At 37.0% G+C, this 12,960-nt stretch overlaps 1 protein-coding gene across 1 annotated transcript in view; it reads right to left on the bottom strand.

The window, feature by feature from the left end:
• LOC137402630 (uncharacterized) overlaps positions 1-4,522 on the bottom strand; it is a 32,977-nt gene extending 28,455 nt beyond the window's left edge. Inside the window, exons 1-2 of the mRNA XM_068089136.1 lie at positions 4,413-4,522; positions 1,190-1,505 (exon numbers count right to left, since the gene is read on the bottom strand). Coding sequence (XP_067945237.1) covers positions 1,190-1,505; positions 4,413-4,522 — 426 coding nt within the window. The remainder of the gene's footprint in view (positions 1-1,189; positions 1,506-4,412) is intronic.
• Positions 4,523-12,960: the final 8,438 nt, after the last annotated feature.

The raw sequence follows: 12,960 nt of genomic DNA, 5'->3' as shown, positions 1-12,960 counted from the left end.
GTAAAAGTTGCTCGCTAACTTAACCTTTCGCCCAAAATTCGCAAGCCATTTTTATATGCATATATTCTTTGAAGTATTAAGACCGCGTTAAACAAGAAGCCACTATTAGCCTGAGATAGTTATTAATTATTTCTATGGTGTTCCTTTGGAAGTTTATCTACCATTGTAAATTTAAACTGTTTTTAATTATGTAGGCTACTTCGAAGCAGAAAGACCGCGTTAAATAAGGAACTAATATTTGCCTGAGACAGATACCTCTTATTTCTATGGTGTTGCTTTCAAAGTCCATCTACCAATGTAAATTTAATCCATTTTTATATAGATACATGTACTTCAAAACATCAAGACCGCGGTTAAACAAGGAACTACTACTAGCCTGAGACCGTTATTGAGTATTTCTATAGTGTTGCTTTCAAATTTTTAGCGAAAAAAACGAAAAACTTTGGAATTGGACAACGAGATAATTAATTGTTACTAATCTAAATGATTCATTATTATTACGGTTTTATATACACTTTTTCTATTGGTCGCTTGATATTATGGATTCATAAAGATCAAAGTCGCGGTCAAATAGAGATGGCGTTCAAATAGAGGTGGCGTTCAATTAGAGGTTGACAGTATATTATTTATAACTACATAGATAAAGTAATATATACATTATTATCTATAATACACATTATATAATACATATAATATACATTATATAATAGCCTATATTGATATATATATTTTTTGTACTAATACATATAATATGTGTATACTAATACATATATTATTATATATGTCAAAATATATATATATTAATTATATTAAATATAAATAATTTATACTAATTATATTTAACATACAATTATATTATCTTAAATTAATTATAAATTATTGTACAGTTACTTCAAGATGAACTCAGAACATTTTTTGTTATTCGCATACACATGCAGCTAGAACAGACACAGCCAATAAGTAAACACCTTTGAGGTGGTCAGATATTTATGATTAAAAAATCTATCTTATAACTTAAGGCTAAACTGGAATTAGCAAATTACATTTCTAATAGACTATTATCCTTACATGTTAAGGTGAGTTAAAAGCAAAATTTTAAAGGAGCGAATGTATCAAAAATTTTATATATTTTATTCTGGATAAAATGGATATATGTATAGATGTATGCGTACAAGTTCTAATTGCTAACCTTCTCGTCGTCATAATCTTCATACAGTCTCGACCTCGAACCATATATGAATGCTTTAAGAAAAGTGGGTAACTCCCATCTGTTCTGCTTGTTTAGAGAATACCGAACCTTTAGTTGGGAGTATGAAGGCAACATGTTAGACAGCCTTTTCACATCTTCCTTAGGAGAACACGACTCCGTTTCTCCAACTACTTGCGAGATATACATATCGCTGTGATGATTATGTAGGAATCGCCTGCCTCTGGATGGCCTCCTGAGTGTTGCACCTGTGTTGAGTCCATATTTTGATTTCTTTAAAACCATACCAGCTGGTGCCCTACAAACATTGACAAAAATCTTATTTGAAAGAAAGTTTTAGACAATTTTTATGCATTGCTCGACTTCCAATGTGTTTTAATGCGTTGATTATGTACTCTTTATATGCACAAGCACCCTGAAGGTCTAGTGTACCTTGAGAGATCGTCAGGACTATGCTGATAAAACAGAGATTAAGCATTTGCACAATTATTCTGACATGTCAGAGTGCTGGCTCAACTAGCCAAATGTCATGAGTTCAAATCTAATCTATGGCAATCTTTTATCTCAACTTCAAACTTTGGCTTCAGAAGGGTAGAGGGTTACCATTCATATTATAGTAAACCAACTTGCTAAAGTTGTCCCATCTCACAGAATACGAATTGGGAGAAATTATCTCTCGGATATCCGATTCTGAGAGAGGATTGTAACGTTGGTATTGCTGTAACAACCTTCAATTACAAACTACACAAGCAAATATGGTTGCTAAGTAGCTTTTCTGTGACTCAAACTGTCCAATTCTGCAACAAGAGATAGTAAATCTTAACCATAATAAGAGCCGCGTCCAAGATTTTTGCTTACAGGTTAAGAAAAAAATTGCTTTATTTGGGATTTGAACTCCCGACTTTCATCAGGTGAACCAACACTCTACGACTTGCGTTAAATGATTTGTGTTTTTGTGATCTATTTCATCAACAAAATTAGTTAAACAAAAGAAAAAAGCTGGAAGAGTGATGAAGCCCATAATATGCAATAGCATAGCTAGTCATGGCGTTGGGCTTGTCATCATGTAATCAACATCTATTTTTATGGGTAACTAGTTTTCATTCCCCTGTTGAAAGATGCAACCTAAGTTCTCTCTGGAAACTGGTCACCTTCTCTATGCTTTTAATAGTCTTAGGGAGTTGGTTCCAACAAATGGCCTGATGGAAATCCACCCTGTGATGGCCTGCGCGGGAAGAAGATTGTCAGAGATTTGGAAATGATTTTGAGAATCAGGTTTGATATATTGTATGAGGGATGTAATTACAATAAAATTGCTGATGGGCTAAAAGTATAATGCGATATGAATATAGTGAACTGATAGGTAGTATGAATGATGATTTGAAAAGAGGTTCGGTGTGGGTGAGGCGGGGTTTTTTGTGAATGGTCCTTATCATGCGCTTTTGAAGTGTTATTAAATTTGTAAGATGGATGGGAGGTGCATTGCCCAATGCCTCAATGCAATATGAAAGTTTGGAATTAACCACGGAATTGTATAATAAAAGCAGAGGTTTGCGGGGTAAATATTAAGATGTGCGGTAGAGTAAGCCTGATAAGGGTCTCAGTTGTTTTATTAAATATTTTATGTGTTTTTTCCAAGAGAGATTAGAATCAATGAAAACACCTAAGAATTTAGTGTGATCTGTCTGACAAATTGGTTTGTTGAAAATGAAAAAGGGATGAGTGTTAGCTGGATGAAATTTATTTTGGCGCCTTCTTAATAACATGAAATTAGTCTTATCAATATTAAAAGTGAGTTTGTTAGAGTTGTACCAGTTTTGAATAGCAAGAAGTTTGTTATTTAAACAATCTATGTGGTTGTTGATGTTAGAGGATTCGAAAAAGAGATTAGTGTCATCTGCATAGAGCAGAGGTGTGAAAAGGTTGGTGACACGAGTTAAATCATTTATGTAAATTAAAAAAATTGTTGGACCAAGGATGGAACCTTGAGGTACACCACTATGTTAAATCTAGTATAGAAGATAAAGTGTTACCAATAACAGTGTGTTGTTTACGTTCGGTTAGATAGCTTTTGATACAGTTAATTGCAGACAATGACCACTTTGTCTTACTCTACAATAATCATGCAGTTGGTTATTACACCTGACGATCTTTTATGACACACTGGACTGTCTGGGTACCAGTTTATAGACTAATAAGTCCTTCGCAGGCCAAAGTGAATGCAGTTCGACTGTTACTACACGTTGTTACCGTTCTGTTTACTTACGGAAAAAACAGATAAAGCTACATAGAACTAAAGACACATTAGATAAGCACTTAGCCTTAGTATTATACACTGTAAATGTGTTTGGTTAGCCAGTTGATTCTCTTATTTTTTAATCTTGACAACCAAACACAGGCATCAGTAAACTGATCTTATTAAGACAATCAAACTAATATCGCTGAAGTGATGTGAATCTGCAGAATGGCATCACAAATGCTCCGACTCTGAACATTATGGTTGAAACAGATGATGACAACATACAGTTGCTAGGTGACAACAGCCCTGAGTGTATTGCTCTCAAGCTATCTCAAAAAAGGGCAAAACAATCAATACTAGCCAAAAACCTTAGATACAAAAGAGAAACAATTTGTGTCATCTTTGTAGGATGACTAGCGGAATACCCGACGTTGCAAGGGTATTAAAAATTGGTTTATAAACATCAACAGGTAATGTAGTTGCCTGCCACTTACCATTAGCCTGGCACATTGCCAATGAATAATTTGAGTAATCTTACTATTAAGAGCCGCGAGAGCAAGCATAAAATAACACTGCGCCATAATGGAGAGCGATAGCATATTTTCACCCACAAAGCGGCATATATCGATGAATCCATCAACATACGTAGCTTAGTTGGTAAGATATTTGCTTGGCGAATAGGAGGTTTTGACATCAAATCCAGCAGGATGCGAGCTTTCAATTCTAAGATCTTAATAGTTATAGCTGGACAAACCAAAACACACACAGACAAACTTTGAGATTATATATATATACATATATATATATATATATATATATATATATACATATATATATATATATACATATATATATATATATATATATATATATATATATATATATATATATATATATATATATATATATATATATATAGAGAGAGAGAGAGAGAGAGAGATTAATAGTATTGGTGCATTCCAATACTTGACGACTGACTGTTTGTCAGCTCCTATTGTAGAGGAGCCAACTGGTTTTACGCCCGAGTCAACTCTCGGCTCAACTTGGGCCAAACATCCGGCAAGAAGACAAGGCATCTAAGAATGGGTGAAGCCAGAGCATGACGAGTCCGTATAAAAAGAGGCTGACAGAACACTGGCAGTACACCCTTGCACATTGTTTATACATTATACGTGTAACAGCTATTTTGTATTATACATGCAAATATACATATACAGATCTTGAACACAAGTTTGTTGTTGATCAAGATTTGGTGTGATACCTTATAAAGGAGTCTTGACAGCTTTTTTACCATAGAATATACTTTACAGTTCAACTAATATGACTTTACAAAAAGTTTTACAAACTAAATGTGCTAAAGAACCCTGGAATACGCAAGTCTCGACATAATTATACTTGATTTTAAGGTATCATACAGGGTAGAGACCAAAATCTGACTAGCATCAGCACAGCTGTAGGTCTCTTGAGAGATTCATAAATCTTTCTAAGTAGTGAGTTTGACGTGATCTCAAGAAATCGCACTTTAATTTCTTTTTCATTCATAGCTTTCTTTTAATTTTATCTCCAATGGCAACTACTCAAAAACTATATTAGTACAGTCATAAAAGGTTTGCTGAAACAGTTGCCACATTTGTAAAACAGCTTCATACTAGATGAGACCCATTGCAAAACCACTTTCAAGCACTGGAGCTGCAACAAATATTAACAGTAAAACACATGTGTTGAAAGTGTTTTACTGAGGAATTACAGATTTGGAAAACTAAAAGAGATGAACATAACAGCTTTTTTTACGCAGATGTCGCACAGCTAAAAGGAGTTTGATGGAGACAGTATATCATTGCTAGCGAGTTGGCAATCTGTCTGAGCAAGCTGTACAGTCTAAAACCTCAATTCTGATGTACCTTAGTAGGTGTCCAAAAAGATGAACTTATTTCTAACTTCAGTGCTGCATAAGTACTCATTCCACTGCAAGCTACTGAACACGTAAAGCTACTGAACATGCGTGAACAATCATACCGTATTGTACTCTTGTCACAGCTATCTTGATTTATAAGCTTTTTTATATCTAAGGGAAATTCTTAGATTTCACTTTTAAAATACCTCAAATGACACATTTTTACCAGCGTATGTTGAAGCATGACGCAGATTAGCCAGTATAGAGGTAAGCATTCACACACATTTTTCAGTTTTCAAAATTATTTACTAATAAATTAGTCTGTTTTAACATTATTTACAAAGAATGTAATTTTCTATACACAAATGTAACATAGATCGACATCTTAAAACGTAAAAGTGCGTTATTGCTTCAGACGCAGCTATGCTAGACATGCAGCTTGCGCAGTTGCAATTACATTTTAGATATTTATGTATATAATTCCTCTAAAACAGCTAATTAATTAAAAATAAGTAATTATTTTACAAAGTGCATACTTGATCATGAGGAAAGCATTTTATCATGAGGAGTATTTCATCCGTATTTTAATCGTTTAGTAGAAGGAAACGTTTATGCTAAAGTCACAATGCTGCTGAATATTTAGTATAGCAAACTTACACACCGTTTTTAAGGCATTGGCTACTTTAAATTCACATCCTCATGATTTCCTTACACGATAAATATGAGGAAGAAACTTGTTGATCCTTTGACTCAATGCTCATAGTTACAGCGGCCTTCGGTAATGTTTACAGCACCAACGGTAATAGTTGATTGACATAGCGGTGGCAGAGATTTTTATCAGATCGTATATATCGTTAAACGCACAAAGTTTTGGAACCCAGTCTATTTGGCCGCGTAAGGTCACGGTAGTCGCGATTGGTCACGAAGTCACGAAGGTCACGAATTGTAGCGAAAGTTAATGACGCGGTGAGGCGAGTACATGTACTACGGTAATCAATTTAAGGAAGAGCACTGCCCCAGAGCCGTATAGTTTCACAGAGTCCCGCGACCAACAGAAGCGTATACGGGAGCTCGCTCGATTCCAAACAAACAGGCCACGCCTACTATTTTTATATAAGTTATAATGGAGAGGCCGCAACATTAATCAACAAAAACTACTCCCATTAGCAGTCACTTTGAAATTGATTGTTGTATCATGAACCATTTGAAAGAAAACAAAATTTCCTACAAAAAGGTGCTAATAACGTTTGTTGAGCTGGTGGCCATAATAGGCCGATGTAAGCAGATTAATTCTGATGATTTATTTTTAGCAACAAGTACAAAGCATTGCCGAACAGAAAACAGGAAACAGAAAATGTGATTCACACAATCGTAATACATGAATAGATTGGAGTTGCCTACTCCGTACCGAGAGCATAATTCCTAATTAATAGTGAATATACTATTTATCACGTCTAGCATACAGTGCCAGATTGTCAGTTCAACATGCCCCCTCAAGCTGGAGCTCGTGTGTTTGGTTGTAATGAGCAATTCGACCAAGTGGTTTAGTTAGGAGGTCAGCTAGGTTGCTCTTAGTATCGACGTGTACATACGATATAGCAGTTTGTTGTCGAACGAAATGGAAACGGATGTCGATATGCTTAGTGCGGCTATGTTTGCTGGCCGTGTCCTTAGTTAGTGCAATAGCACTTTGGTTGTCAACATGTATAATAGTAGGATTAGATTGTGGCATACCAAGAGAAGAACACAGTTGTCGTAAATACAATGCCTCTTTGGTGCCTTCTGCAATCGCCATATATTCAGCTTCGCTGGATGATAATGCAACAGTAGGTTGCTTACGCGATTTCCAGCTAATGGGTGTGCCTCCGAGATTAAAGAGGTACCCTGTGGTTGAGCGTCTGTCATCGCAGTCACCACCCCAGTCAGAATCAGTAAAGCCTAGCAATGTGCCATTAGTTGGTGTGAATGTGAGAGAGTATGATTTTGTAGCTTTTATGTAGCGCAGAACTCTTTTCACAGCAGCAACATGTGACTTAGTTGGTTTCTCTAAAAATTGAGAAAGCTTGGAAACGATCCAACTGATATCAGGTCGGGTTCCTGTCATTAGGTATATAAGGCTTCCTATAGCTTGGCGGTATGGAAAGTTAGTGTCGATATTGTCGGTATCCGTAGCCTTTCTGAGTGTTAATGTATTCTCGGCTGGCGTTTTAGCTGGCTTACAGTCTGTCATGTTGAAACGCTTGAGTATCGCTTCTGCATAACGTTCTTGACACATTTGGTAATTGCCGCTAGCTAGTCGTTGAAAATCAATGCCTAAGAACCATTGTAACTTACCACGGTCATCCATTCTAAACTTGTCATGTAGGGATTGCTTTGTGGTAGTTATCAGCTCTTGGCGGTTGCTTCCAACTATGATGTCGTCTACCCAGAATAAAATGATTATCTGATCATCTCCATCTTGTTTAGTGTATAAACATGGATCAATATCATTGGCAGCGTAGCCTATAGATTTCAGATAGTCGGTTAGCGTGGTGTGCCAGTTCCTGCCACTGTGTTTTAGTCCATATAGTGACTTGTTTAGATGACATGTGAGATGTGTGTTTCTGGCATCCACTTGCTCATATCCAGGAGGCTGCTGTACATAGATATCTTTGTCTATAAGAGCATTTAAGTATGCACCCTTTACATCAAGTTGATGTAGGTGTAAGTTCTCATTTACAGCTTTCTGTAGTAGAATTCGAATAGATGTGAACCTAGTAGTAGGCGAATAAGTCTCGTCATAGTCTATACCCTTTATCTGTGAATAGCCTCGGGCCACATACCTTGCTTTGTACTGTATCTTGCCTGGTTGACTACCTTGTTTAATGGTGTACACCCAGCGGCCTTTGGTCTCCTCACGATTGACAGGAAGAGGTTTTATGGTCCATGTATCATTAGCTTGCAGTGTAGATATTTCAGCGTCCATTGCAGCTTTCCACTGAGTAGAGTTATCAGATTTGATTGCCTCTTCATAAGTCGTTGGTATGAGAGGAACCAGGTTTGTAGTGTATGCATAATCAGTTACTGACAGATAATAATCAGATAGATAAGGTGGAGTTTTCCTCTCTCTACGTGGTCTGGTAGCTACATGAATGGAAGTTGTCTGCTCAGTACTATGGTCAGCTTGCTGTAGTGTTACTGGCTGGTTCACTGGCTCAGGTTCCTGGTCCGAAGGCATGGTACCAGAATCATTGTCCCTTGTTATGGCTTGACTTGTACCACGGAGAGGCATGCTACACGGATCTACCTCAGGCATTTCATGGTTTCGGGAACTGTTATCATGTATAGTGACATTACGCGTCGTGATGACTTTGTTGTCACTGAGTACATAATATCCATGGTTTTGCAGATTGACACCTAAGTATATTCCTACATTCCCACGTTTATCTAGCTTTTGTTTGTATCCGTCAATGTAGTGGGTACAAGGGGAACCAAAATTATGAAGTTTTGACATGTCGGGTTTTGCGTTAGTAAATAACTCGTAGGCTGTAGACTTAGTGCGTCTTTGATAGCTCCTGTTTCTCAGATATTGAGCATGTCGCACAGCGTAGGACCAGTAGCTTTTAGGAAGCTCTGTATCAGCTAACAAGCATCTTGACATTTCTAGTAGCGAACGCCAAGACCTCTCGGATTTTCCATTCTGATATGGAGTATGGGGTGCCGTAGTTGTGTGTTTAATACTATTTGATAACAGTATCTTCTTGAATGAGTCAGACATGTACTCACCTCCATTGTCACTGTGTAGTTCCTTTACCTTTCCAATAGGTGCAATGTCTGCGAGAAACTGTTGTAGCGCAATGTGTGCTTCACTTTTAGCTCGTAGTAGATAGATAAATATCATGCTTGAATATTCGTCAATAAAGTTCATGATATAATGATGTCCTTCTCTAGAAGATGGTGATATGGGACCACATAGGTCTGAGTGTACACGCTCTAGAGGTTTTGTAGCATAGATAGGAGGATTGTCATGTGACTTTGGTAGACGTGTCATTTTGTTGGTGGTGCATGTAGTACATGTTGGAGTTGATGTAGTTTGGCTTACTTTCATACCAAGTGTTACTTTTTGTAGGTTGAGAACATCTTCGTGGTTTAAGTGTCCTAGGGCTACATGCCATTCATCTAGTGACTTCGTAACATTGGCTGATTCGTCAGCGGTGTTGATAGTTGATGGTGTATCGGATATAGTGTGTAAGTAGTACAGTTTACCGTGTTGGGCTATGTCGAAATCTGTACCGTTAGCTGTGAGTTTGGTGTTATCTTTCGCAAATGTTATTTCCGCACCAGTTTGCACAGCAGATTGCACCGAAAACAAACTAACTGGAAACTCAGGGGCTAGTAGTGCATCATTTAGTGTCACATTTTGTTGCCTGCCTTTAGAATCGATTATGGTAAATTTAGCTTTACCTTTGGCTGTCACCAATTCATTTGTCTTGTGTCCATCTGCCATTTGTATGAAATGTCGCTTCGGGTCGAAACTTCTATCGTAAGATACAAAATGGCTGGAGTTGTTGACCATGTGGCATGTGGCCCCACAGTCTACTAATAGTTTATTGTCATTGTGATATATCGTGTTGGCGTATTCAGTGTCATCTGCGCTGACGGTGAATGAGAATTCAGTTGATTCTGTAGCAGTATTTGCAGTTGAGTTAGAACCTGTTTTATGGGCTCGTTCTTTGGTACGACATACCTTTTCAATATGTCCCTGCCTTAGGCAGAAGGTACATTTCAGTTTAGACTTAGAACGGCATTCAGATGAAGTGTGATTGGACTTACCACATGCCATACATCTTGGTTGTGTAGTAGTGGCATTGGCAGTAGCACGCGGTTGTTGTTTTCTTATTGTAGATCGAGTCGCTAGTGCAGATGCTGTTTGTGATGCAAGACGCATTGCTTCGGTATTAGCATAGTTGTGGACGGCAGCTTTGAAGTCTGATAAAGACTTTGCTTTGTCTAGCTGTGTGTGTATGACCACAAATGGTTTATATGCTTCTGGTAAACCTTTTAGTATCATAGCAATGATGAGATTGTCGGAAATGGTTTCCTTTGCACTTCTCAAGCCTGTAGCTGCACGCTCAGCTCTGATAATAAAGTCAGTAATATCCTCGTTATCGTGCATACGTAAGGTTGTAAGTTCTTCATATAGTGTTAATACTCGCGGCTTTTCTATAGACGCGTAATGTTGTCTTAGTACTTTGAGAGCATCTCTGCCATTGTCTTTGGCATCATTCATAATTAATTGTAATGATCTCTCATCCAGAACTTGAACCAGTTCTGCATATGCTGTTCTGTTCTTGGTAGGAAAATCACTATCATCATCATCGTCTCCTTTAGGTAATATGGCTTTGTATACTGCCCTATCCTGTGTGTAGAGATAATTGATGAATCTCGTTTCCCATATTGTGTATGATTGCTGATTTCCATCAAAATATAGTCTGCTTCTAGCACTGGGCCCATAACCTGTTGAGCTGGTGGCCATAATAGGCCGATGTAAGCAGACTAATTCTGATGATTTATTTTTAGCAACAAGTACAAAGCATTGCCGAACAGAAAACAGGAAACAGAAAATGTGATTCACACAATCGTAATACATGAATAGATTGGAGTTGCCTACTCCGTACCGAGAGCATAATTCCTAATTAATAGTGAATATACTATTTATCACATGTCTAGCATACAGTGCCAGATTGTCAGTTCAACAACGTTTTTGTAAAAACGTAAAGTAAATGCAAAAAAGAGCGGTATTGAGAGCGAGGTATGAATATTCCATTATAGATCAGTATGTCGATCGGGTTTGTTTGGAATCGGACGTTTTTGTTTTCGGTTTTGGTCGCGAGACTTTTTAAAGCTATATGACTCTGACAGTACAGAGCTATATAACTTCACAGAGTTTTGCTGCTAACGGATGCACATATCGAAGCTCGCACGGCTCCAAGCAAACAAGCCGCGCCCACTATTGTTTTATATAAGTTATAATGGAGAGGCCGCAACACTAACCAACAAAAATTACTCCCATTGGCAGTCCCTTTGAAATTGATTATTGTATTATACACCATTTGAAAAAGGACAAATTTTTCTACAAGAAACAATCAATGATTTTTTGTAATAAAATAAAGTAAATGCAAAAGAGTGAGATGTTGAGAGCGAGGTAAGAATATTCCATTAGAGATCAGTATGTCGATCGGGTTTGTTTGGAATCGGACGTTTTTGTTTCCGGCTTTTGGTCACGGGACTCTGTGAAACTATACGACACTGCACTGCCCAAGTAGAGAGGAAAGTCCTGTGGCCAGAACCGGAAACAAAAGCGACAGTTTCCAAACAAATCGACCATTTTATAAAATTTCTAATGGAGAGACCGCAACATAAGTAAACAAAAATAACTTTAGTTGCTAGTCGCTCTGAAATTGATTGCTGTTTTATATGCCATTAATGATTTGAAAGAAGACAAAATTCCCTTTCCGTGATGCCACTAATTATATATTCTAAGACAAGATAAACTTTTTTAAGCTTAAGTCAAAGCACAAGTTTTACCTAAATTACAATATGGTTCCAATTCTGAAAAGGTTTAACATCTACAAACAGTTTCTAACCTTTTGGTTTGTGTTTCTGAAGGAATTATATGTTTTATAATAAAAGTGACAAATTAAATCAAATTAATCTTTGCGTTAAGTCAAGATGAACTTTATCAAATTTACCCAATGATCTGTCGTCATGCAAGAACCCCTTCATCAATCAATGAGGTTAACATGATTGTACCTAGATGAAACCAGCCAACACAAAATTTTGAGTTCTAAACCCAATTCCATCCTGGAGATTACAATTTTTTTTGTAAGTGTGGTAAATATATATATATTGCAGTATATACACTGTATATATATATATATATATATATATATATATATATATATATATATATATATATATATATATATATATTGCGGTATATATATATATATATATATTGTGGTATAAACTCTGTATATATATATTGCGGTATATACACTGTATATATATATACTAGCTGCATTACCCGTGTTCGGGAACAGATTTACGTAAAGCAAGTTTTATTGGTAGTTGTCTTTCATACTGTAAAACAACTCCAAATACACAATCTACCGAGATTGTCCTGATCAAAGAATGCATGCACATATACATGTCAATGTTGGGAAGAACAATGGAAATCTGCATTACCCGTGCATTACCCGCATTAATCTGCATTACCCGTGCATTATTAGCTGCATTACCCGTGTTCGGGAACAGATTTACGTAAAGCAAGTTTTATTGGTAGTTGTCTTTCATACTGTAAAACAACTCCAAATACACAATCTACCGAGATTGTCCTGATCAAAGAATGCATGCACATATACATGTCAATGTTGGGAAGAACAATGGAAATCTGCAATGTGTGTTACAGCTAGATGCATGTAAAATCTAGTAAATTTTCTAGATTCATGTGTCTAGATTCATGCATCCGTTCATACCCGTCTATATTTGCAGTTGACGATCGCGCACTTTTGCCGCTGAGCCCCGCCTCGGCTGACCAGTCTTCACACGCCTCGCAGTTGACAATTGTATTCTTGCACT

The sequence above is a fragment of the Watersipora subatra genome, chromosome 8, assembly GCF_963576615.1.
Source record: "Watersipora subatra chromosome 8, tzWatSuba1.1, whole genome shotgun sequence".
Classification (NCBI taxonomy): domain Eukaryota; kingdom Metazoa; phylum Bryozoa; class Gymnolaemata; order Cheilostomatida; family Watersiporidae; genus Watersipora; species Watersipora subatra.
The sequence above is the reverse complement of the archived record's forward strand: the minus strand, read 5'-3'. Positions and strand labels throughout refer to the sequence as shown.